At 47.0% G+C, this 27,494-nt stretch overlaps 1 protein-coding gene across 1 annotated transcript in view; it reads left to right on the top strand.

Annotated features, from left to right (window-relative positions):
• The window catches only part of tmem8b (transmembrane protein 8B), a 216,768-nt gene that overhangs the window by 176,752 nt on the left and 12,522 nt on the right, over positions 1–27,494 (top strand). Inside the window, exons 6-8 of the mRNA XM_041185363.1 lie at positions 4,173–4,570; positions 22,127–22,223; positions 22,938–23,061. Coding sequence (XP_041041297.1) covers positions 4,173–4,570; positions 22,127–22,223; positions 22,938–23,061 — 619 coding nt within the window. The remainder of the gene's footprint in view (positions 1–4,172; positions 4,571–22,126; positions 22,224–22,937; positions 23,062–27,494) is intronic.

Here is a 27,494-nt window from a genome sequence, read left to right as displayed (position 1 = left end):
TTTGACCAAGTGTGGCATCAAGGAGCCCTAGCAAAACCTAGGAATGGTGAGTGACTTGGAGGGGAACTTCCAGGTAATGGTGTTCCCATCTATCTGCTGCCCTTGTCTTTCTAGATGGTAGTGGTCGTGGGTTTGGAAGGTGCGGTCTAAGGAGCCTTGGTGAATTCCTGCAGTGCATCTTGTAGATGGCACACACACTGCTGCTACTGTACAGTAATGGAGGTGATGGAAGGAGTGAATGTTTGTGGATGGGGTGCCAATCAAGCGGGCTGCTTTGTCCTGGATGTTGTGGAGCTTTTTGAGTGTTGTGGGAGCTGCACTCATCCAGGCAAGTGGAGGGTATTCTACCAAACTTCTAACTTGTGTCTTGTAGATGGTGGACAGGCTTTGGGGAGTCAGGAGGTGAGCTATTCACTGCAGGGTTCCTGGCCTCTGACCTGCTCTTGTAGCCACAGTATTTATATGGCTAGTCCAGTTCCGTTTCTGGACATTGGTTGCCCCAGGATGTTGATAGTGGGGGATTAGTGATGGTAATGCCATTGAATGTCAAGGGGCGATGGTTAGATTCTCTCTTGTTGGAGATGGTCATTGCCTGGCACTTGTGTGGTGCAAATGTTACTTGCCACTTGTCAGCCCAAGCCTGGATATTGTCCAAGTCTCGCTGCATTTGGACATAGGCTGCTTTAGTATCTGAAGAGTTGCGAATGGTGCTGAACATTGTGCAATCATCAGTGACATCCCCACTTCTGACCTTATGATGGAAGGAAAGTCATTGATGAAGCAGCTGAAGATGGTTGGGCCAAGGACACTGCCCTGAGGAACTCCTGCAGTGATGTCCTGGAGCTGAGATGACTGACCTCCAACAACCACAACCATCTTCCTTTGTGCTAGGTATGACTCCAATCAGCAGAGAGTTTTCCCCCTGATTCCCATTGACTCTAGTTTTGCTAGGGCTCCTTGATACCACACTCAGCCTAATGCTGCCTTGATAACAAGGGCAGTCACTCTCTCACCTCACCTTGGGAGTTAAGCTCTTTTGTTCATGTCTGGACTAAGGCTATTGCTGGAATATTGTCAGGGCCCATAGCCTTTGCAGTATCCAGTGCCTTCAGACATTCTTGATATCACGTGGAGTGAATCAAATTGGCTGAAGACTGGCATGTGTGATGCTGGGGACCTCCAGAGGAGGAGGCCGAGATGGATCATCCACTCGGCACTTCTGGCTGAAGATTGTAGCAAATGCTTCAGCCTTATCTTTTGCACTGATGTGCTGGGCTCCTCCATCATTGAGGATGGGGATATTTGTGGAGCCTCCTCCTCCAGTGAGTTTTTTAATTGTCCACCACCATTCACTACCGAATGTGGCAGGATTGTAGAGCTTGGGTCTGATCTGTTGGTTATGGAATCACTTAGCTCTGTTTATTGCTTGCTGCATATGCTGTTTGGCATGAAAGTGTTATAGCTTCGCCAGGTTGACACCTCATTTTTTGTTATACCAGGTGCTGCTCCTGGCATGTCCTCCTGCACTCTTCATTGAACCAGGGTTGATCCCCTGGCCTGATGGTAATGGTAGAGTGGGGGATATGCCGGGCCATGAGGTTACAGGTTGTGTTCGAGTACAATTCTGCTGCTGCTGATGGCCCACAGCACCTCATGGATGCCCAGTCTTGAGTTGCTAGATCTGTTTGAAATCTATCCCATTTAGCACGGTGGTAGTGCCACACAGCACGGTGGAGGGTGTCCTCAATGTGAAGGCAGGACTTTGTCTCCACAATGACTGTGTGGTGGTCACTCCCACCGATACTGTAGCAAGCATCTGTGATGAGGTCAAGTACTTTTTGCCCTCTTGTTGGTTCCCTCACCACCTGCCACAGACCCAGTCTAGTAGCTATGTCACTTAGGACTTGGCCAGCTCGGTCAGTAGCGGTGCTACCAAGCCACTCTTGATGATGGACATTGAAGTCCCCCACCCAGAGTACATTCTGCACCCTTGCCACCCTCAGTGCTTCCTCCGAGTGGTGTTCAACATGGAGGAGCACTGATTCACCAGCTGAGGGAGGGCGGTACATGGTAATCAGCAGGAGGTTTCCTTGCCCATGTTTGACCTGATGCCATGAGACTTCATGGGGTCCGGAGTCGATGTTGAGGACTCCCAGGGTAACTCCCTCCTGACTGTATACCACTGTGCCCCCACCTCTGCTGGGTCTGTCCTGCCAGTGGGACAGTACATACCCAGGGATGGTGATGGTGGAGTCTGGGACAAGATCTCTAAGGTATGATTCTGTGAGGGTGACTTATATCAGGCTGTTGCTTGAGTAGTCTGTGGGGAAGCTCTCCCAATTTTGGCACTAGCCCCCAGATGTTAGTAAGGAGGACTTTGCAGGGTCGACAGGGCTGAGTTTGGAGTTGTTGTTCCTGGTGCCGGGGGGTGGGGAGGGGGGGTGGGGGGTTGGGGGTTGGGGGGGGCGGGTGGTGGGGGTGTTGTGTGGAGGGGGAAGGTGGGGATGGTGGTGGTGGGGGGGGAGGGGAGATGCCTTCTCAGGGAATTAAATTCTGCCCTGTATCTATCTACCAATTTTTCAGAATATAACTATCTGTCACTATATATCTTTCAATATAAATCTTTGGTCAGCCTGTCTATATAAATAAACATCTATCTGAAAGCCTCTTTTCGAATCTATCTATACACCATCTATACATCTATCTATCCCTTGTCTTGTGCTGCACCAGACATTGGGCACCACGTTCCGGTTAAATTTGTTTACTGAAGAGACATTTTTCAGAAACGAGACAGTAACTACTACGGACAGTAAAACAGTCAATCATTGCAAATTCAATCCTTAGGCTATGACGAGATGTCATGTAATTACAGTAGTTTAATACACCCGTCTCCCACACTATTTCACTCAAGCGGCCTTTAAGACGACCAAACCACTTCCTGCCCCTCCGCACCCACCAACCCAGGAGAGGGGAACAAATTCACAGGGACAAGGTAACTATTTCAGGAACCTTAGTCTAAAATTCCACCAACCCCCCTCAAAAGACGATCAGGTTTATTCCTAACCTATTTGTTATTGCCCCAAGTCCCTTTAGCCTCAATCTTGTATTTTTATCCCTAAATCTGTTCGAACCTGAAAAAGAAAGCAAACAAAACCCTGGGCTTTGAAAAAAAAAAGAGGGTAAAAAATGCAAGGAAGCTAGATAAAAAATTTTTTTTCAAAAATATAAATCACTGGTTAGACCTCAGCTGGAGAATTGTGTTCAATTCTGGGCACCGCACATTCTGGGCAGGATTTCAAAGTCTTATCGAGGGTGCGGAGGAGATTTACTAGAACGGTGACAGGGGTGAGGGACTTCAGTCACATGGAGAGCAGGGTTGCCAACCCTCCAGGATTGGCCTGGAGTCTCCAGGAGTTGAAGATCAATCTCCAGGACACTGCTGTGTGACACCCTGGAGAAAAATCATCCAGAAAACATTTTAAAAATATTTTTTCTCTGTCATTTTCTCTGAGCATTTCTCAATATCAGATATAAAAAAAATATTGAAAATGGCAAAAAAAAGGGCTATTTGGCTGATGGTCTAGCATCATCCAATTGGGTAACAAGCCTTTTTTTGCTTTCCAATTGGTGTAGGAAGGCAGGACATCACCAGGATGGATGTGTTGGCCGACTAATGGCTGGAGACGGGGGAAGGTCGTGTGATGAAAACTCCAGGAATACATCCAGTTATAGTTGGCAACCCCATAACCCTAATGGAGAGGCTGGTGAAGCTGGGATTGATCTCGTGGGAGCAGAGAAGGTTATGGGGGGATTTAATAGAGGTGTTGAAAATGATGAGGGATTTTTTTTTGGGAACATTCTTAAAGTCAAGATATTTCTGCTTCCTTTCCATTTGCACCTCTGCCAAAAACTGCAGCTCCAGGAGTGGGAAGGTATGGTTCCAGGATCCCTATTTGTATTATTGCATGCAGCCCTCTGGCCACTTACTTCAGGACCCAGCCCGATATGGCAGTGGCTTGAGTGTCAGTGTATTCAGGCCACTAACTTACCTGTTAACGTTGGGCAGTGGGGTTTGAAATTGCACCCACCACCCCCCACCACCCCCCCGCCATATCTCACCCTCCCCGTGCATGCCGCAATAATGAAAAAAAAATCTTCTCTTTTCCTTCCAGATTGCTCCAAGCCCAGAATTTCCAAGAGCGTCTCCGAGCTGATCACCCCAACGCTAAACATGCCGCAGTCGTTCGGCTCCCCCGGACGCCCGTCCATCCTCGACACCCTCCTCGTCACCGGACTCGGCCCCCGGGGGCTGAATGAGTCGGAGGGAGACTCGGCAGAGGGTCCGCCCCGGGAGGGCGTGGGTCAGCGGGACGGGGTCACCATGGGAGAACGGTGCTGGCCCATCCGTCCCACCCTCAGGAACGAGCTGGACACTTTCTCCGTCCATTTCTATGTATTTTTCGGGCCCAACATTTCTGTGCCGCCTGACAGGCCAGCTGTCTTTGTGATCAACCTGGTTCCGGTCCTGGACAGTGGAGGCGTCCTGAACATGGAGCTAAAATTCAACACAGTAAGTTTCCTTTTTATTGATTCGAGGCCGTCTAGAGAACGTCTAGAGAATGAGCAGGGTTGGTGACTAGTCGCTGGCAAGGCCAGCAGTTATTTGCTCACCCCTGTTTGCCCTTGAGAAGGTGGTGCTGAGCAACCTTGAACACAACTGAGTGACTTGCTGGGCCATTACAGAGGGCAGCTACGTGTCAACCACACTGTAGTGGGCCTGGAGTCACACGTAGGCCAGGCCGACAAAGGGTGGCAGATTTCCTTCCCTGATCTGGATGGGTTTGTAAGACAATGCAGTGACTATAACTGACAGTACCCTATTTTAGTCCAGATTGGTTTATTGGCCGAATTCAAATCCCCCCAGGTGCCAAGATGAGGTTTGAACTCAGGCCTCTGGGAAGTGAGAAATAGCGAGCTGTATCTCAAAGTGAGGAGGGGTGAAAAAAATGCATTGGGTGTGCCAAGCAAGTCGCGCAGTAATAGCCACCCATCGGTTTGACTATGGTGGCCAGGGTTGACGAGTTGTTCCCTTTCAGCATCCATTTTAAAAGTGATAGTTATACCTTTGAACAGAGCATGAAGCGAGAAATAACTGGTGCGTGTAACAAAGGTAATGTAATAATCATGGGGGTCTTTATTCTTCATAAAAATTGGACCAATCAAATTGGCAATGGTAGTCTGGTAGATGAGGTTGTAAAATGCTTTTGTGACAGTTTCCTGGAACAATACTTTGTGAAGCCAACCAGTGACAAAGCCATTTTAGATATACTATTGTGCAATGAGTCAAGTTTAATTAGTAATCTCATAGCAAAAGATCCTCTCGGAGCTTGTGGTAATACAATTGAATGCCATATTGAGTTTGAGAGCGATATACTCCAGTCCTAAAGAATAATCTTAAATTTAAGCAAAGCCAATTACATAGGTATGAAGGGAGAGCGGCTAAGATTGATTAGGTAAATTGACTAAAAGGTATGATGGTAAATACTACCATACCTAGTTTACTAGAGTAAACTAACCAGGAATACAAAAACAGTTTTTAAATGTTTTAATAAATATATAAAAAGGAGGAGAGTAGCTAAACTAAACATAGACTAAACTTAGAGGCAAAGACAGGACAAGGGCAGCAGATAGATGGGAATACCACCACCTGGAATTCCCCTCCAAGCCACTCACCATCCTGACTTGGAAATATATCGCCGTTCCTTCACTGTCACTGGGTCCAAATCCTGGAACTCCCTCCCTAACAGCACTGTGGGAGTACCTACACCACATGGACTGCAGCCGTTCAAGAAGGCAGCTCACCACCACCTTCTCAAGGGGTAATTAGGAATGGGCAGTAAATGCTGGGCCAGCCAGCAAAGCCCACATCCCGTGAAAAAGATGTTGAAAAGGAGAAATTATGATGCCGGATGAGGAAATGGCTGAGACATTGAACAAATATTTTGGACAGAATGTTCCGGCCCCATTGCAGTAGGGGCGGGGCCGTAATCTGTGATGAGCCATACAAAAGGCCATTGCTTTGGCAGGACTGTAACATGCCCCCAGCATAAAATTCCACCCTTTCTCTCTGACTTCAGAGTCAAAGACACAAATTCCATACCAGAAGTAGACAGTAACCTAAGGGCTAACTAAGGAAATTAATATCAGCGGAGGAAAAGTATTGGGGAAACTTAAGGGATTAAAATGCGACAAATCCCTGGGACCTGATGGGTTGCACACCCTCGGGTTCTGAAAGAGAGAGAGCGGCAGAGACGGTGGATGCGCTGGTTATGATTTTCCAAAATTCCTTCGATCCTAGAATGGTCCCAGTGGATTTGAGTTTAACAAATGCAACATTACTATTCAAGAAAGGAGGGAGAGAAAAAACTGGCACTACAGGTTAGTTAGCCTGGCATCAATCGTCAGGAAAAGGCTGGAACCTGTTATTAAGGACGTATTAACAATGCATTTAGAAAAGCATAATTACGATCGGACAAAGTCAACATGGTTTTTATGAAAGGAAAATTGTGTTTGACAAATTTATTTCAGTTTTTGAGGATGCATTTAGTGGGGTAGATAAAGGGGAACCAGTAGATGTAGTATACCTGGATTTCCAAAAGGCATTCGAGACGGGGCCACACAAAAGGTTACTATGCAAGATGAGGGCTCATGGAGATGGAGGTGATATATGAGCATGGATAGAGGATTAGTTAACAGGCAGAAAGCAGAGTATAATGGGGGAAAATATGACATTGTCCATTTTGGGAGGAAGAATGAAAGAGGAGCATATTATCTAAATGGTGAGAGATTGCAGAGCTCTGAGATGCAGAGGGATCTGGGTCCCCCAGTGCATGAATCACAAAAGGTTAGTATGCAGGTACAGCAGGTAATTAGGAAAGCCAGTAGAATGTTATCATTTATTGAGAGGGGAATTGAATACAAAAGTAGGGATGTTATGCTTCAGTTATACAGAGCACTAGTGAGACCATTTCTGGAGTACTGTGTACAGTATTGGTCACCTTATTTAAGGAAGGATGTAAATGTGTTAGAAGCAATTCACAGAATGACAGAATCACAGAGTGCAGAAGAGGTTCTTCGGCCCATCGAGTCTGCACCAACACGTCAGAAACACATGACCTACCTATCTAATCCCATTTACCAGCACTTGGCCCATTGCCTTGAATGTTATGATGTGCCTAGTGCTCATCCAGGTACTTTTTAAAGGATGTGAGGCAACCCACCTCCACCACCCTCCCAGGCAACGCATTCCAGACCGTCACCACCCTCTGGGTAAAAAAGTTTTTCCTCACATCGTCCCTAAACCTCCTGCCCCTCACCTTGAACTTATGCACCGGTTTACCAGACTAATACCTGGAATGGGTGGGTTGCCTTAAGTGGAAAGTTTGGACGGACTAGGTTTGTATCCACTAGAGTTTCGAACAGTAAGAGGTGACTTGATTGAAACCTTTAAGATCTTGAGGGGTGTTGACAGGGTGGATGTGGGGAGGATGTTTCCTCTTGTGGGAGAATCTAGAACTAGGGGTCACGGTTTAAAAATAAGGGGTCACCCATTTAAAACAGAGATGAGGAGAAAATTTTTCACTCAAAGGGTCATGAGTCTTTGTAACTCTTTTCCTGAAAAGGGGTTGGAAGCAGAGACTTTGAATATCTATAAGGCAGAGGTGGATAGACTCTTGGTAAGAAAGGGGGTGATAGGTTATTGGGGGTAGGTGGGATGTAACTTTGAAGTTACTATCAGATCAGCCACGATCTGATGAAATAATGGAGCAGGCTCGAGGGGCTGAATGGACCACTCCTGCTCCTTGTTTCATATATTTGTATGTTTGTATGAGTATAAACTTTTTCAAGTTGACAGGCAGTGGATATTTACAATCTATGTTAATGACTTAGACAAAGAGATCGAGACTAATATATCCAAGTTTGCTGACGATACAGAGCTAGATGGGAATGTAAGCTGTGAGGAGGACACAGAGAGGCTGCAAAGAGATTGGACAGGTTAAGTGAATGGGCAACAAGGAGTATAATGTGGGAAAGTGTGAGGTTATTCACTTTGGTGGTACGAATAGAAAAACAGGATACTTTTAAAAAGCATTAAGTTTCTAAAAATTGATGTTCAGTGAGACCGCATAGAAAGTTAGCAGAAAGTTAACATTCACATCCTGCAAGCAACCAGGAAGGCACATGGCATGTTGTCCTTTATTGCAAGGGGATTGGAGTACAAGGATAAGGAAGTCTTGTTATAATTGTACAGGGCGTTGGTGAGACACACCAGGAATACTGTGTGCAATTTTGGTATCCATATTTAAGGAAGAGTGTACTGGAGATGGTACAGTGAATGTTCATGAGGCATAGAAGACAGAGGGTAGCAGTGGAAGGGTGCTTTTCTGAATGGAGAGCTGTGACTAGTGGTGTTCCATGGGGATCAGTGCTGGGATCTTTGCTGTTTGTAGTATACATAAATGATTTGGAGGAAAATGTAACTGGGCTAATTAGTAAGTTTGCAGACGACACTAAGGTTGGAGGAGTTGCAGATAGTAAAGAGGATTGTCAAAGGATACAACGGGATATAGATCGGTTGGAGACTTGGGCGGAGAAATGGCAGATGGACTTTAATCCGGACAAATGCGAGGTAATGCATTTTGGAAGGTCTAATACAGGCAGGAATTATACAGTAAATGGCAGAATCCTTAAGTGCATCGACAGGCAGAGGGATCTGGGTGCACAGGTCCACAGGTCACTGAAAGTGGCAACACAGGTGGATAAGGTAGTCAGGAAGGCATATGGTATGCTTGCCTTCATTGGCATGGGTATTGAGTATAAAAGCTAGGAAGTCATGCTGCAGCTGTATGGAACCTTGATTAGGCCACACTTGGAATATTGCGTGCAATTCTGGTCACCACATTACCAGAAGGATATGGAGGTGTTGGAGAGGGTGCAGAGGAGGTTTACCAGGATGCTGCCTGGTCTGGAGGTTACTAGCTATGAGGAGAGGTTGGAGAAACTCGGATTGTTCTCACTAGAGCGACGGACATTGAGGGGCGACTTGATAGAAAAGTTTACAAAATTATGAGTGGCATGGACAGAGTAGATAGTCAGAAGCTTTTTCTCAGGGTGGAAGAGTCAATTATTAGGGGACGTAGATTTAAGGTGAGAGGAGAAAACTATAGAGGAGATGTGCGGGGACAAGTTTTTCACACAGAGGGTAGTGAGTGTCTGGAATTCGCTGCCAGAGGAGGTGGTGGAAGCAGGTACGATAGTGGTGTTTAAGAGGCAGCTTGACAAATACATGAATAGGATGGGAATAGAGGGATACGGACCCTGGAAGTGCAAAATGTTTTAGTTGACGGGCAATATGATCGGCGCAGGCTTTGAGGGTCGAAGGGTCTGTTCCTGTGCTGTACTTTTCTTTGTTCTTTGTTCTTTGAGACAGGTCCCTAGGTGAGAGAGTTGTCCTTTGATGAGAGGCTAAGAAAATTGGGTCTATTATCAACATTCAAGATTCTGAAGGGTCTTGATCGGGTGGATACTGAGAGATTGTTTCTCTGGCTGGGGAATCGAGACAGTCTCGGGTTAAGGGATTGACCATTTAGGACTGAGATGGGGAGAATTTTCTTCACTCAAAGTGTTTTGAATCTCTGGAATTCTCTGCCCCAAATGCCCCATCGTTGAATACATTTAAGGCTGAGGTAAACAAATTTTTGTTCTCTCAGGGAACCAAAGGTTATGGGAAGCAGATGGGAAAGTGGGGTTGAGCTAGAGGATCAACCATAATCATGTTGAAAGGCAGAGCAGCCTCAAGGGACCATGTGGTCCACTCCTGCTCCTATTTCTTACCTTCTAATTTTATTCTCTTAATGCTGGGTCTGAATCTACTGCTCTCTTTTATGACACATTCTCTCTCTCTCTCTCTGTCTCTCTCTCTGTGTCTCTTTCTCACTCTTTCTACCTCTCTCTCTCTGGGTTGAATTTAACACCCTCCCCCTGCAGTGAGTTTGCTGGTGGGGGCATTTAATTGTGTGGGAGGGTGGCAGGTGGGGACACCGCCCCTTTCCTGTCTCTGCCCTGATTAAGTCCATGATGGGAAGCCCTGTCCGTCCATTAATTGAGGCCCCTTAAGTGGGAAATTAATGCCCACTGAAGGGCCTCATTTCACTACCATTGGTATTCACGCAACAGGTTCACCATGCAGGAAGCCCAAAAAGTGAACTCTGTTGGGGGCGCTTGCAGGCTTCCGGGGGTGATGGGGGGGGTCCTTCATTCAGAGACACGCAGTCCCTGATCAAGGAATCTGGCATCAGGAAAGGGAGCCTACTGAGAGCCAGCCCCCTGCCTGCCCTTGCTGCCTACCCCCTACCCCGTGACCACCGCCCCCCCCCCTTCCCTCTTCTGTGGTCCCCCTTCCGCCCTCACTCATCTGTGGCCTGGGTACCTCAGCAATCCTGGGCCTCGGGCGGGTGCATTACCAGCATCAGCCTCCTCCTCCCTAGTGACATCGCTGAGCAATGAAGAGGCCGGCAGCTCTCTGGGGGTCGGGGGGGGGGGGCGGGTGTCAGCGGGGGGCAGGACCATTCTGAAGGCCCACAGCTGCCCTCCTGAGAAGAGAATTAGATAATAAATTTTAAATTGGATCGTGGTGAGATGCCCGTCATTTACATGTGACTTCCCCTTCCTTCCGCCTTCTGAGTTCCTCTCTCACTCTGTCTCTCTCACTGTTTTCCTCACACTGCCTCTTTCTGCCTTTGTCTTTCTCACTCTTTCTCTCTGTCTCATCTCTGCCTCTTCTCACTTTCTCTCTCTTTCTCTCCCTGCCTCTCTCTCTGTCTCTCTCTCTCTATCTGCCTCTTCTCACTATCTCTCTCTCTGCCTTTCTCACTCTGTCTCTCTACATCTCTCCCTGCCTCACTCTCCCTCTCTCTCTGTCTATCATTGTTTCCTCCTCTTTCTCTGCGTAGTCCTGTGTCTCTGTGTGCGTCTCTCTCTATCTCCCTTGCATCTCTCTCCCTTGTTGTTTTTCCTCTCTCTTGCTTATCTGCCTCAAAGTCTCCCTCGTTATTTCATTTCTTATGATTTTTTTTCTCTCTCTCTCTCTCTAACTGGCCTTGTCTCTAATTATTCTTTTTTTCTTTCCCTCACACTCATTCCCTCTGTCTCTCTCACGGACATCAGCTGATCCTCTCTGACATTCGGGTCTTGGATCTAGAACGCTGTTGTGAAGTTTAACTCATAGCCTGGCCTAGCCCTGTGTCAGGCTTTGCCTGCGGATGAAAGGTCAAAGTGGATCAAGCAGAGTTCAATTTGCAGCACAGAACGGGGGTCAGAGAAAAGTAAAACATTTCTCAGATTTACTGCTTTTTATAGTTTCGAGTGTGACATCTAGAGAATGATCAACACTGAAAAACAATTATATGGATACTAGCGAATTACAGATAGCGTTGTTTCTAGGTAGTTTGAGATTTGGGGTCTGGTTTTCGTGTATAGCTACTGATGCGGTCTAAGGTCAATGCTATAAATGGGTAAATGAAGTTAAGGTGAAGATCAGCCGTGACCTAATTGAATGGTAGTACAGGCTTGAGGGGTTGAATGGCCTCCTCTTGTTCCCTGCGTAATTTTCAAGATGGAGCCGAATTTGCTGAGCTAAACTACTCTGGCTGGAATGTACGTTTCAGTACTGCTACAGTTCATTTCTTGTTCAATTCATGTAAAATAATCAGAGTGCAGGCTAAACGTTCAGCTAGTCCATTACTGACTGATCTGGGATGGCCCTAATTAATTTATAACCTCGGGCCTGCCACGATAAGTTTAGCTTGAAGTCTGCGTGTAGCTTTCTTGTAACATGTTGTGTGCATTAATGTTGGACTGAAATAGCCCGAGGGATGGTTGTGTCTATTTGAGTAAGTGGATTGCTGCCAGAACATTGCCCTCATCCTCTGAACTCCAGACTGCAAAGGATTAAAAAAATGACAACAATTCAACCTCACTCCAAACAGCTAACGTCAAACGACAAGGGTGTTAATGGAACTGGTTCCCTTAATCACACCAAAGCCAGATTAAGAGGTTACTGTGAAGATATCCGACTGTACCAATTGATGAAACACTTTCATAGATATCGCATCTAATCCACATCTCTTGGTGTGTCCCTACATAGTTCTTTCAATGTACAATGACTGGAACATAACAGAGGAGGCCACTTAAGCCCGCTATTCAGTTAGACAATGGCTGATCTGTACCTTAACCCATTCTACCCACCTTCATTCCTTAACCCTTCATACCTTTATCCACCAAAAATCTATCAATCTCCTTTGTGATATTTTCAATTGAGCCCAGTCTCAACAGTTTCTTGGGATGGGGGAGGGGGTAGAGTTCCAGATTTCCACTACCCTTTGTGTGATGAAGTGCTTTCTGACACCAGCCCTGAATAGCCCAGCTCGAATTTTAAGATTCTGTCCCCTTGTTCTGGATTAGCCAGAGGAAATAGTTGCTCTTTAACCAATTTAAACCCCTCAATTAGATCAGCTGTGACTTTGACAGCAAAAAGTGTTTAAAGATAAACATTATCACTAAAGTCCCCAAGAAGACTCTGAATCCTCACAATCCATATCTTTCACCTCTGAGGCTGAACAGGCTGAGCCTCTTTTCTCTGGAAGAGAGAATGCTTGAAAGGGTTTGATAGGATAGGTGTAGGAAAAATGTCTCACGTGTAGGGGAATCCAAAACAGGGGTTCGTAAGTGTAATTAATAGATCCAGTGGGGAATTCAGGAGAAACATCTTTAACCAGAGAGCAGTGAGAATGTAAAATTCATTACCTCAGGGAGTGGTTGAGGTGAATAATGTAGATACATTTAAGGAGAAGCGAGATAAACACAAGGGTGAAAGGAACTATACTGAAGGAATGAGATGAAGTAAAGCAGGAGGAGGCTTGTGTGGAGCAGAAACTGTGGCATGGACTACTAGGACTAAATGCTGTAAATTTGTATCTCTCCATAAAAACTGTACCAATTGAGCAAGGTTGACATGGGTTGGAACCAAGTTATAGTCTCTCATCTTCCCCCTTGATGTTTGTCTCTATTTCCCATAGGTATCCTAGGCTTTATTAATAAGGGCATAGAGTACAAGAACCAGGAGGTTATGTTGAACTTGTTCGGCCTCAGCTGGGGCATTGTGTCCAGTTCTGGGCACCGCACTTTAGGGAAGACGTGAAGGCATTAGAGAGTACAGAAAAGATTCATGGGAATGGTCCCAGGGATGAGGAACTTCAGTAGATGGATTGGAGAAGTTGAGACTGTTCTCTTTGGAGAAGAGAAGGTTAAGAGGAGATTTGATAGAGGTATTCAAAATCATGAGAGGTCTGGACAGAGTAGATAGGGGGAAACTGTTCCCATTGGTAAAAGGATCGAGAACGAAAGAGCGCAGGTTTAAGATAATTGGCAAAAGAAGTAATGGAGATATGAGGGAAAACATTTTCACGCAGTGAGTGGTTAAGGTCTAGAAAACGCTGCCTGAGAGCGTGGTGGAGGGAGGTTCAATCGAGACATTCAGAAGGGAATTGGATTATTATCTGAAAGGGAAGAATGTGCAGCGCTAGAGGAAGAAGGTGGGGGAATGGCACTGTGAGTTGCTCAATCGGAGAGCCAGCGAAGACACGATGGGCCAAATGGCCTCCTTCTGCACTGTAACAATGCTGTAATTCTGTTTTACCCCTTTCCAACTGGTTATTTTTCAAGCTGCTTATTCACCAATTATTCTTGCCTTTCTCCCACCCCTCCCCCTGTTCAACTTTCCTTCCTTCTATCTCATTCCACAGAGCAAAATTCCCCTCAATAGAGTTGCCATGGCTGTTCCTTGGTCCAACCCACAATGACATAAACATAATGTATCATACAGCAAATATGTATGATATTATACATATATGTATACATATATAATAACAGGCCCGGCTCTCTCTCTCCCTGCTGGTCCCTTGAACATGCTAGACCCCGGAGTATGTATCCTGACCAACATTTATCCCTTAACCACATCGCCTGATCATTTGCCATGTTGTTACTTATGGGATCTTACTGTGTGAAAATTGACTGGCGCAATTGTCTAATTGCAAAATGCTGCCACCCATTATTTTACAGGGAGACAGTGGCACAGTGGTATTGTCACAGAACTGGTAATCCAGAGACCCAGGTTCAAATCTCATCAAGGCAGATGGTAGAATTTGAATTCAATAAAAATCTGGAATTAAAAGCCTCATGTGTTAATGATAACCATGAAACAATTGTCATAAAAACCCATCTGGTTCACTAATATGAAATCTGCTGTCCTTACCTGGCCTGGTCTACATGTGACTCCAGATCCACAGCAATGTGGTTGACTCTTAAAAATGCCTGTGAACAAGGGCATTTAGGGATGGGTAATAAATGCTGGCCCAGCCAACGATACCCCACATCCCACTAATGAATAAACAAAAAAATTCATGAGAACAAAAATCTACTTGCCTCCCTCTTGTACTGGAATGTTTGCAGTACATACCTCAACACTGTACCTGTTCCATCCTGCAGGCCAATTAAAAGCAGACTTTTGACTTTCAAGAAAGGTGGGAGACAGAAGGCAGGAAATTATAGACCAGTTATAGCCTCACATCTTTCATTGGGAATCCATTATGAATGAAGAAGCGGAAAATCATAATACAATCAGGCAGAGTAAACATGGTTTGTTAAAGGGAAATTGTGTTTGACTAATTTATTAGAGTTCTTTGAGGATGTAACAAACAGGGTGGGTAAAGGGGAACCTATAGATGTAGTGGAGAGCATTCCATAAACTGCACCATCAAAGGTCACTACACAAGATAAGAGCTCATGGTGTTGGAGGTAATATATTAGTATGCATAAAGGATTAACTAACTAACTGGAAACAGAAACTTGGGATAAATGGGTCATTTTCAGATTGGCAAACTGAAACTAGTGCGGTGCCAGAGGGTGGGGGGGTGGGGGGGTTGGGGTCAGTGCCAGGGCTCCATCTATTTGTAATCAATTTTAATGACTTGGATCAAATTTGCTGACAATACAACGGTAGGCGGGAAAACAAATCGTGAGGAGTTAGCAAAGAAATATAGGAGTGAGTGAGCAAAAAAAAAATGGTAGACGGGGTGTAATCTGGGAAAATATGAGGTTGTCCACTTTGGCAGGAAGAATAAAGAAGCAGGATATTATTTAAATGGAGAGAGACTGCAGAATGCTGTGGTACAGAGGGATCTGGGTGTCCTGGTACATGAATCACAAAATGTCAGCATGTGGGTACAGCCAGTAATTAGGGAGGCAAATGGAATGTTGGCCTTTATTGAAGGGGGATGGAATATAAAAGGAAGGAAGTCTTGCTACAACCGTACAGGGCATTGGTGAGACCACATCTAGGGGACTGTGTACAGTTTTGGTACTTGCATTAGAAACAGTTCAGAGAAGGTTCACTAGGCTGATTTCTGGGGTGAGGGGGTCTGTCTAATGAGGAAAGGTTAAGCAGGTTGGGCCCATCCTCACTGGAGTTTAGAAGAATGAGAGATGATCTCATTAGAACATATAAGGTCCTGAGGGGGCTTGACAGGGTGGATGCTGAGAGGATGTTTCCCCTCGTGGGGGAATCTAGAAGGCGGGCACAGTTTCAGAATAAGGGGTCTCCCATTTCAGACAGAGATGGGGAGGAACTTCTACTCTCAGAGGGTCATCAGTCTGTGGAATTCTCCATGCCAGAGAGCAGTGGCTGAGCCATTGAATATGTTCAAGACTGAGTTTGACAGATTTTTGATCAACAAGGGAGTCAAGACTTATGGGGACAGGTAGGAAAGTGGAGTTGAGACAGCGACCAGATCAGCCTTGATCTTACTGAATGGCAGGCGCATCAGGCCCAATAGGCTGAATGGCCTACTCCTGCTCCTATTTCTTATGGTTCTTGACAATAATAAAATAAACAAAGCTAGAGGCAATGAAAGATGTTTGTCAAATGCAGCTGATGGTGGGGAGGCTGCTGCAGAAGACAATTATCCTGGTTCTGAGGGATTGTGGGGAGAAGGTTGAGAGCAGAGGGATGGAAATGAGAAGAGACTTGGCTGAGAGAAATTCTCAGCTGAGGAAAAAGAAGGATATTTCGGAATCTCAGTCATGGAGGGAAAACTCATCGAGCAGATGTGACGCAGGAGCTGAGAGAGATCTAACAGCCCCTGAATAATATTTTTGATGAAGTAACTAAAGTGTATTCAGGGTAATATCCAAGGACGCAGTTTATATGGATTTCCAGAAGACCATTCAGGAAGTTTCCACAGGAGGTTTTCAGCCAAAATTAAAGCCAATGCAATTAAAGATAAATTATTGCCCTGGTTTGGAGGTGGGTTGCCCAAGAACACAAGAAATAGGAGCAGACATAGACCTTGCAGCCCATCAAGCATCTCCATCATTCAATACAATCATGACAGCAAAATACTGCGGATGCAGGAAATCTGAAATAAAAACAGGAAATGCTGGAAAATCTCAGCAGGAGATCTGGCAGCATCGGTGCAGAGAGAAACAGAGTTAACATTTTGAATCCAACCCTGTTCCTCTCTCCACAGGTGCTGCCAGACCTCCTGCTGAGCTTTTCCAGCATTTTCTGTTTTTATTTCAGTACAATCATGGTTGACCTTTGACCTCAATTCCACTTTCCAGCCCCCTCCCGAAATCGCTTGATTCCCTGAGAAACCAAAAATCTGTCTATCACAGCCTTTAATGAACTGAACGGTGGAGCATCCACAACACTCTGGGGTAGAGAATTCCAAAGATTCACAACCCTTTGAGTGAAGTAATTTCCCCTCATCTCAGTCCTAAATGATTGGCCCCCTGAGCTGAAACTGTACAGGTGGAAGGTAGAGTGGGTATAAAGGATATCAAGGAGTAATTGAATAGTAGAATCATTAAAGCACAGAAGGAGGCCATTCAGCCCATGTTATCCATGCCAGCTCTCTGCAAGAGCAACTCAGGTAGTTTCACTTCCCCACCTCTTCTTGGTAGCCTTGCAATTTCTTTTCACTTCGGATATCATCCAATTCTCTGCTAAAAGCCATGATTGACCCTGCCTCCCCCACACTCTCAGGTAGTGCATTCCAGACCCTAACCACTCGATTGACCCTGCCTCCACCACACTCTCAGGCAGTGCATTCCCGATCCTAACCACTCAATTGACCCTTCAATTGACCCTGTCTCCCACACACTCTCAGACAGTGCATTCCAGACCCTAACCACTCGATTGACCCTGTCTCCACCACACTCTCAGGTAGTACATTCCAGACCCTAACCACTCGATTGACCCTGTCTCCACCACGCTCTCAGACGGTGCATTCCAAACCCTAACCACTCAATTGACCCTGTCTCCACCACACTCTCAGACGGTGCATTCCAGACCCTAACCACTCAATTGACCCTGTCTCCACCACACTCTCAGGCAGTGCATTCCAGATCCTAACCACTTGATTGCCCCTGCCTCCACTACAATCTCAGACGGTGCATTCCAGATCCTAACCACTCGATTGACCCTGCCTCCACCACACTCTCAGGCAGTGCATTCCAGATCCTAACGACTCGATTGACCCCATCCCCCCCACACTCTCAGACGGTGCATTCCAGATCCTAACTACTCGCTGTGTTAAAAGTTAGTATTCATATCACCACTGCTTCTTTTGCCAATCATGTCAATCAATGTCCTCTGGTTCTAGATCCTTACACCAATGGGAATAGTTTCTCCCTAACTGCTGTGTCCAGACTCTTGATTTTCAACATCTCTATCAAATCTACTCCTAATCTTCTCTTCTCGAAGGAGAACAGCCCCAGCTTCTCCAATCTAGATAACTGAGCTCTCTTATCCCTGGAACTATGCTCGTGAATCTATTCTGCATCCTCTTTAAAGCCTTCACATCTTACCTAAAGTGTGGTGCCCAGCACTGGACATAATGGGCAGAATTTAAAGCTCTCCCTGTGGTGAGTTTGGTGGTGGTGGGGCATTTAATCAGGTTTAATCACCTCTGCCCTGATTATGTCCATTCCCCCTTCCACCATCCCTACCCTGTGGCATGAGGACCCCCGACAATCCTGGCCATTGGGTGGATGCAATGGTGGCAGCAGCCACTGCCTCCCTGGTAGTTCTGCTGGCCTCTCATTGGCTGGCAGCTCTCATCAGGTGGGACTACCGCCCCCCCTGGGTCCTTGATCCCGGAGGAAGGCAGGCTGCTGCCCAATTAAGTGCCTGATTGGCTCTTAATGTGGTGAGTCTCCTCGAAAAGAGAGGCTGCAGGGCTCCCCTGCCAGTGGGTGTGACCTATGCATGATGCCTACATTAAATCCCGCCCAATACTCCAGTTGAGGCTGAACCAGTGTTCTACAAAGATTCACCATGATTTCCTTGCTTTTGCATTCCAAGCCTTTATTTATGAAGTCCAGGGTCTCGTATGCTTTATTAACTGCTCTCTCAACCTGTCCTGCCACCTTCAACAATTTGTGTACATACATCACCAGATCTCTCTACTCCAACACCTCCCTACAGAAATGTATGATTTATTTAATTTATCTCCCCTTGCTCTTCCTACCAAAATATATCACCACAGACTGAACAACCTGATTTGGAAGGAAGTGGCAAGTGGTGTCCCTCATGGATCTGTGCTGGGGTCCCAACTGTTCACCATATTTATTAATGACTTGGCTGACACGATGAAGAGCCATATTTACAGGTTTGGGTTTGCTGACGTCACAGAGATTGCGGTATAGTAAGCGTAAGAGACGTTGATAGACTCAGTGAGGATGTGGAACTGTGGCAGATGGATTTCAATGCAGCTAACATCTAGTCATCCATTTTAACCCAACCAAGTGTTTTTAAGTGGGGGAAGAGCAAGGAGCATCTGAGATCCAAAGGAGGCCTGGGGGAGACAATGGCACAGTGGTAACGTCACTGGATTTCTAGTCCACAGGCCCAGGCTAGTGTTGTGGGGGGCACGGGTTCAAATCCAATTCAATTATTAATCCAGAATTGAAAAACTAGTCTCAGTAATGGTGACCATGAAACTGTTGTTGATGGTCATAAAAACCCCCATCTGGTTCACTAATGCCCTTTAGAGAAGGAAATCTTCCATCCTTACCTGATCTGCCCTACATGAGACCCCACAGCAATGTGGTTGAATCTTAACTGCCCTCCAAAATGGCCTAGCAAGTTACCCAATTCAAGGGCAATTCGGGATGGACAAAAATGCTGGCCTTACCAGTGACAACCACATCCCACAAAAGAGTAAAGTTTAAAAAAAAAGGGGGCTGTATACACAGATCTCCAAAATGTAGGAGTCGTGTACAAAAACTAATCAAGACGGTTAATGGAATGTTAGGTTTCTTGACCAGAAAGGGAGAAAGATTTCCTGCAGTTCCACAAAGCCCTGGGTAGACCACACACGGAGCACAGTGTAGAGTTATGGGCACCAAACATTTGAAAGGACAGACTGGCCTTGGAGGGAGTGCAGCATCAATTCATCAGAATGTCGCTAGGTTACCAAGGATTGGATCGTGAGGAGAGATTACATAAACTCAGTGGGGAAGTTCCTGCAATAAAGGTGGATAAACGGTGATTTGATTGATATTTTCAGAATTTTGAAAGAGCCAGGGACAACATGAAGAAACATTCTTTTACACAATCAGTTGTTGCAATCTGGAGTGTGCTGCCTGAGACGACAGTGGGAGCAGATTCAACAGTAACTTTCAAAAGGGGAATTGGGTAAATACTCAAAGGTGGAAGACCTGGAGGGTTGTATAGGAGAGAGGCTAGCTGCATATCTCCATTAAAGAGCTAGGATAGGCATTATGGGCTGAATGGCCTGAGTGGAAATATGAAGCAAAATTAATGAGATTCATCAATGCAGCCGTCAATCTTAACACAAAAGTAGGTCATTAGGGACCTAGGTGCTCAACATAGCCAGGACCCATGAGAGTTTCCATTGTAACAACCTGTATCTGGAGGAAGTGAGTGGAGTTAAAGGAAGATTTACTCAATATAAGATCAGGTTCAGCCAGGTGGAGCAGTGTGGTGGATGGAGACTGGCTGTACCTTCATTCAAAGAAGGATAGCAGACTATCCTGCTGAGGGACTGAATGTATTAGTGAGGGATGGAGGCGTAGAGGGACTGACTGTATTAGTGAGGGGTGGAGATGTAGAGGGACTGAATGTATTTGTGAGTGATGGAGGTGTAGAGGGGCTGAATGTATTAATGAGTGACAGAGGTGTAGAGCGACTGAATGTATCAGTGAGAGATGGAGGTGTAGAGGGGCTGAATGTTCATAGTGCAAAGGAGACAGGTAGTTGACCAGGGAGCTTGGGTTGATTAAAGTGGAGGAGGGGCTTGAGAAGTCATGGACATAGTGAATAAAGATTGGACAGAAAGGAAGGATAGAACCAGGATGAAAGGAGTTGGTGTTGGTGTTGGAGGAGTTGGCGGATTGATGGGTGAGGCAGTGGAAATGGGGCTGAGCGGGGTAGCGCCATTATAAACTTGGAGGCTGTGGAGAGAAGATGGAGAGAGGAAGTCAGGTCTGTGTGTAGCTTTGGGAGGAGGTCAGCAAATTGTACACACAGTTCCCTCAACAAATACACTGTCGAAATTGGACCAGCAAGTAAATGGCCCAGATCTTCTGGTTTCTGGGTTGTCACCCCCCGGAGGTACACTGTAACATGTTCTGGGGTCCCCCTGGAAGACCCCAGGCACAGGCTCCATAGGAATTCTCCAGGAAGTTTCAACTTCCGATGGGCAATTCCCTTGCGTCTGGAACCTTCCGAAACTCAGAGTTAGAGTTGAAGACTTCGGATGGTCCCGACTCATTTGCCAGAATAGTTACCCAGGAAAAGTAAGAAAAATTAAAACCACTTCTAACTCCCGGGTAACTATAGCACAGACTCTCCACCACCCACCCCCCAGACACCCCACTGACCACCTGACAACCACCCCAACCCAACCCCCACCCCAGCCCCCAGACTAAACCCCCTCACCCCCCCCAGCTATCCCTAATGCCCGACTACCACCCCAACCCAACTAACCCCCCCCCGCCCTGCCGGCTAAATGCTCCCCCCAGCAACCACCCCTGTCACCTAACTAACCCCCAACTAGCCCCCCGCAACACAACGACCCTCCCAAACACCCGACTACCGACTGACTCAACTACCTCCCCCAACGACATCCCTAGATCACCCAACCAAAGCCCCCCACATGCTGACCACACCCTCCAAACCACACGCCCCCAACTTACCCCTGAACCCCCAACTAACCCTCCCAACAATGCAACTGCCCTTCCAACCACCCCCTGAGCCCCTCTGACAAACCCACCCCCCCCCCCCCCCCACCGGACACCCCTGACTACCCCTCCAACCACCCAACTGCCCTCCCAACCACCCAACTACCCACTGTCAATCCCCCTCAGTCCACCCAATTAAACCCCCCCCCTCACCCTGACTATACCCCTGCACCCCCTGACTATATCCCCAATCACCCAACTTATCTCCCGACCCCTGACTCCCGCCCAACTCCCCAACCCCAATTACCCTTCAACACTGACAACCCCCCACCCACCCCAACTAGCCCCCGTTCCCCAGCCCCCGGCTACCCATCCAAATCCCTCCTGACCCTCCCCACCCCCCCCATCTAGCCCCACCCCCACCCGACTACTCCTCCAGCCCCTGACCCCCCCACCCGACCCCCTTTACCCCATTACCCACATACCTTACACACTTAGCTTCTCTCCGTAGCTCCTCAGAGTATCTTTGTTAGCTTTAAACTTGCCGGTATAGGGCAGATAGGGCCATAAAAAGAGGGGTGGACTCCCCTGATGCTGCTGGACCATGAGGAAGGGCTCCTGGGGTAGGTAAGCTCCACATTCCTGCCCAGTTCGGAAGTCCAAGTGAGAAAATTGGAACTCCGGTGCACAATAACATACTGGAGTCGGGCAATTGCCACCCCTTGGGACATCCGGCCCAAAGTATCTTTACTTTAATAACTAACCTGCCAACCTTTTCTCTTCCTTCCCCATCTCGATACAGTCCTCAGTGAAAGGAGAGAACGTGACTGTGATTGGCTGCTTGAACCACGGAATGCCTTTGACATCATCAGACAACACGTCGATCAGTTGTGAATCAGGTAAGTAGTGAGGAGGCAGCGGGAGGAATCTCGGCTCTGGTTACCGTCCCAGCTAACAAGCTCCACCACTTGGCCTTTCGTTTGTCCCACTCAATGTCCAGGCTTTGAATGTGGCCTCCTATTGCAGTGCCCCTCGAGCTCAGAGAACCCACAGGGGTCTCCGAACGAAGGATCTTCACCCCCAATCACATAGCCAGGCCTCACCTCATTTTACACACTACCCATTTTTTTTCCCCCAAGGTTTCTGATTTGTTACCACCCTAGACTAAGGTTCTGTGAAGACAAATCTCAGGCACTATAGTGTGACTCGAGGCAACTCTCTACTTCCCCGTACCACCGCAAGTGTCTTCAGCTGTCTGGGTCCTAAGTTCTGGAATTCCCTCTCTGCACCTCTCAATATCTCTTTCTCTCTTCCTCAAAGACACCCCTTGGCGTGTAGGCAGCCCAGTAACAGAGATACAAATTCTGAGACTCCACTGGGGATATCTCTGTCAGAATTAACTTTGATAAAAGGCTGACCAACGACAGGGGACCTTCAGTTCCGCAGGATGTTGAAGAAGAGGGTCGATTTCACTGTCAACCGATAATGAGGGTGTTTGACTCCCGTAGATCATTCTAGAGAATAGGCGGTGTTGTTAAAACATTTCTCATTCGAGGGGAGGGGGAAGGAGCATTCAACTCACTGACGCAATTCCATCTTATCTTCTGTTCCAGAAACTTCTGCAGGGTTTCTCTTGGTGGTCAACTCCACCTCAAATGTTTCCAGATTGCGCATCCCTTACCCTCAGACAGGAAACTGGTACATCGCTCTACGTTCCCTCTGTTCTGTTGACTATGGGTAAGGTTCTGTCTTTAAACGGGATAGTTTTCAGTTAATATAAGTGGATAATTAGATATAAACATTGTGAGTTCAGCGGAGGGTAAAGTCCTTGAAGATTGAGGCTGTTGTTTCTCTCAATTACATTGAATTTACAGCACAGAAACAGGCCATTCGGCCCAACCGACCTATACTGGCGGTTATGCTCCACCTGAGCCTCCTGCCACCCCGCTTCATCTCACCCTTTTGACATATCCTTCTAATCCTTCCTCCCTCATGTCTTTATCAGGCTTCCCCTAAAATGTATCTAGACTATTCACCCCAACCCCTCCCTGTGGTAGCGAGTTCCACGTTCTCACCGCTCTCTGGTTGAAGAGGTTTCTCCTGAATTCCCTATTGGATTTATTAGAGTCATAGAGTTATACAGCACAGAAATAGGCCCTTCAGCCCATCACATCTGTGCCGGCCATCAAGCACCTATCTATTCTAATCCCGTTTTCCAGCACTCAGCCCATTGCCACATATACCATGGCGTTTCCAGTCCTATCTTATTTTGATCGTCCTGAAGTCCCCAATGGATTTATTAGTGACTCTGTTATATTGATCACCCTGAATCATGATCTCCTGCAAACATCACATTAGCCCAAACAACCCATTCATAATTTTAAAGATAAGTACAATTAAATTATGGATATTTTAGGTTTGTTTATTTTTGCCAATTTACTTTAACCTTTGATTGAAGGCAGCGCTGGGATGATGAACATGTTCCGATGTGATGTTTAACCTCGGCTGTGTCTATCTGCAAGTTGCTATGAAAGAAAAATCAGCTCTTTTATCCTATTGTGCAACCTCTTAATCCATGGTCCCTTCATCCTTCATGAAGGCTGAGATATTCCAGGAACACGCCATTATGCTCTGTGACCTGTCCAGCTCCCTGTGGAGAGACTAACTCCGATCAACGGGCAGGGCAAATTATGGAAATTTTCCAAGCTGCAGGGGGAGGAGTGCAGAACGTTGACCGGGAATCCTGGAAGTCCGGCTTCTTTCGCCAGCTCAGGATGCTACCAGGAAGCCACCCTGGATCTGAGGAGCAGCGAGCTCTCCAGAGCAGGCCACAGGATCAGAGCAGTGGGGGGGCAGGGTGGTGGGGTGGGGGGAGGTTGGGGGGGGTGGGTGCAGGTGAGAGGGGGTCCTGTAGGGGTATTTAGCTTTTCCCTCCCGCGAGTGGCCAGGTTTCCTGAAGCCTGGAAAACCCGGCCAGCAATGGTTTGACCCGTTGAGCGGGTTAAAGGTGAGGCCCCCCTAGCCACATTTACAATCTGTGTTGATGATGAAACGAAGGGAGCCACTGAATTGTAGCCAAATTTGCTAATGATACAAATATAGGTCGGGAAACGGGATGTGAGGAGGATACAAAGAGCCTGCAAAGGGAGGTGGAGATAGGTTAAATTAGCGAGGAAAACTTTGGCAGGTAGATTACAATGTGGGAAAATGTGAGGTTGTCCACTTTGGCAGCAAGAATAGAGAAGCAGGATATTATTTAAATGGAGAGAGACTGCAGAATGCTGCGGTACAGAGGGATCTAGGTGTCCTGGTACATGAATCACAAAAAGTCAGCACGTAGGTACAGCAAATAATGAAGAGGGCAAATGGAATGTTGGCCTTTATTGTAAGGGACATGGAATATAAAAGTAGGGAAATCTTTCAACAACTGTACAGGGCCTTGGGGAGGCTGTACCTAGAGGGCACAGATTCAAAATAATTGGCAGAAGGGGTAAATGTGATGTGAGGAAAAATGTTTTCACCCAAAGTGTGGTTGGAGTCTGGAACAAGCTTCCTGAAAGGTTGGTGGAGGCAGTTTCGATCGAGGTATTCGAAATGGAATTGGATTGCTACCTGGAGAGAGAGAATGTGCAAGGTTACGGGGTTAAGGCAGGGGAATGGGACTAGGTGGAATGTTCTTTCAGAGAGTCAGTGCAGACTCGATGGGCCACAAGATCATGGGGGAGGTGGTGGCTTGGTGGTATTGTCACTGGACTAGTATTCTGGAGACCCAGGGTAATGTTCTGGGGATGGGGGTTCAAATCCCACCACAGTAGATGGTGAAATTTGAATTCAATAAAAATCTGGGGTTAAAAGTCTGATGATGACTATGAAACTATTGTTGTAAAAACCCATCTGGTTCACCAATGCTCCTATTTTCTGCTGGCCTACATGTGACTCCTTACCCACAGCAATGTGCCCCTCTGAGCAATGGGTGATAAATGCTGGCCTAGCCAGTGACATCCACTTTCAAGGAATGAATGAGTCTGCTCTGCCATTCAATGAGATCATGGCTGATCTGATAATCCTAATAATGCCATTTTCCCACACTATCCTCATGTCCCTTGATACTAGAAATCTATCAATCTCCGTTTTGAACATATTCAGCAACTGAGTCTCAGCAGCCCTCTGTAGTAGAGGATTCCAAAGATTCACCACCCTCTGAGTGAAGAAATTCCTTCTCACCTCATCTCAGCCTTAAGTGGGTTGGGGTCTGGAGTGAGATCTTAGAAGTTTCTCATCTGACACCAGCCTGCCTGTTTTTGGATTACATAGGATATACAGCACAGAAACAGGCCATTCAGCCCAACCAGTCCGTGCTGGTGTTTAAGTTCCGCTCGAGCCTCCTCCCATCTTTCCTCATCTAAATCTATCATCGAACCCAATATCCCCTTCTCCCTCGTATGTTCGTCCAACTTCCCCTTAAATGCACCCACAGTAAGTCCCTGCTTAATGTTGACCCAGTCAATGTTGTCCACCGTAACATCAGTCATAAAATTGAGATGATATATAGCTGTTTAATGTTACGAAGTTCACAGTAAAGTCATTTGTCACAGACTGCCTGTTCTGTGGTCTGCACACCCCACGTGCATATGTGGAATTTTCTGCCACTTTCCCCCTGTGCTGTTGTGTTCAGTGTGCATCACGGGGAATCTCTTCTGTTGCTCCTCTTGCCCCCCCACCCTTGAACAGTATGTACTATTCACTTCAAACACTCCGTGCGGTGGTGAGTTCCACAGTCTCCACTGTGTCCTGGTCTGGTTTATCTCCGATGGAGCTGTTTATCTCCCAGCTCCGGACAATTTGATTTGTACCTATCCAAATCTCGCTAATGACGGCATATAAGGCCGGATAAACTGGAGCTTGATGCGGGATTATTATTAAATACAATTTGATTTGAAAGTAATTGGAAGCCTGTTTATCAGTGGGATCCTGGTTAAACCCAAGCAGTTTAATCTGGATCAGGCACTGGTTTACAAGGAACACAAAATAAAAAGGATGTTTGGAGAATTTGAGCTCATGCTGCCTAACTGACGGGCTCTGCCAAAATTAGCAACTGTGAGATTGCTCAATAAACTGCAGGACTTTTATCAGTAATCACTCGCCGGCCGATCAAAGCAGTCAGCTTGAGCCTCAAGGTGTCCCAAAGAACACCACGGCCAGTTTTGAAGTGCAGTCGTTGTAGGGAACACAGCAGCCAATTTGTGCACAGCAAACTCCCACAGGCAGCAGTTAGATGATGCTCAGGTAATGTTGGTTTGTAGGATAAATGTTGGGGTGGGACAGGGAACACTTGAATTCTTCAAAGTAACTCTTTTGAGTACAAACCCATGTTCTATCGGTTTCAGATGAAGTTACATAGTTGGCCATTGTGAGATTTGAACTCTTGATCTTGGGGTTACAAACCCGGTACCGTAACCACTTGGCTATTACTGCCGTAGAATCTTTTGCATCTACCCAAGGGGATGGCCTGGACCCCGTCTCAAAGTAGCCAGAGCAGGAGTGGATCAGTCAGCCTGGCCGATCTTTCCCTCAAATCCATTCTCCTGTCTCCGTGCCCTATCCCCCGATGTCCTTACCTAACCAAAATCCACCAGGCCGAACTTTGAGAATTGGAATTAAACCACCGGCAGGGGGATGGAGGGGGGTGGGTGGGGGGGAGAGTTGGAGGGAGAAACTGAGCCACTGCGCTGTCAAGTTCCGGCCTAGATCACAGCCTGAATTTTCATCCTCGAGGCGGGGTACTGGGAGTCGGGAAGATTCCCAGCCAGGCCCAACTGCCTCAGGAGAAAGTGCCCATAAAGACGGGGTCTTCATTGCCAGGGGCTGGGTGGGTGGGTGGGGGGGTGTGGTTGTGGGGGGGTGTGTGGTTGGGGGGGGGGGGGGGGGGGGTGTGGTTGGGGGGGGTGTGGTTGGGGGGGTGTGGTTGCGGGGGGTGTGGTTGGGGGGGTGGTTGGGTGGGTGGGGGGGGCGGTTGGGGGGGGTGTGGGGGTGTGGTTGGGGGGTGTGGTTGGGGGGTGTGGTTGGGGGGGGTGTGGTTGGGAGGGTGTGGTGGGGGGGAAGAGGTGGTTGTGGGGGGGGGGGGTGGGGGGGGTGGTTGGGGGGATGTGGTTGGGGGGGAGGGGGTGGTT

The sequence above is a fragment of the Carcharodon carcharias genome, chromosome 4 (assembly GCF_017639515.1).
Source record: "Carcharodon carcharias isolate sCarCar2 chromosome 4, sCarCar2.pri, whole genome shotgun sequence".
Taxonomy (NCBI): domain Eukaryota; kingdom Metazoa; phylum Chordata; class Chondrichthyes; order Lamniformes; family Lamnidae; genus Carcharodon; species Carcharodon carcharias.
The sequence above is the reverse complement of the archived record's forward strand: the minus strand, read 5'-3'. Positions and strand labels throughout refer to the sequence as shown.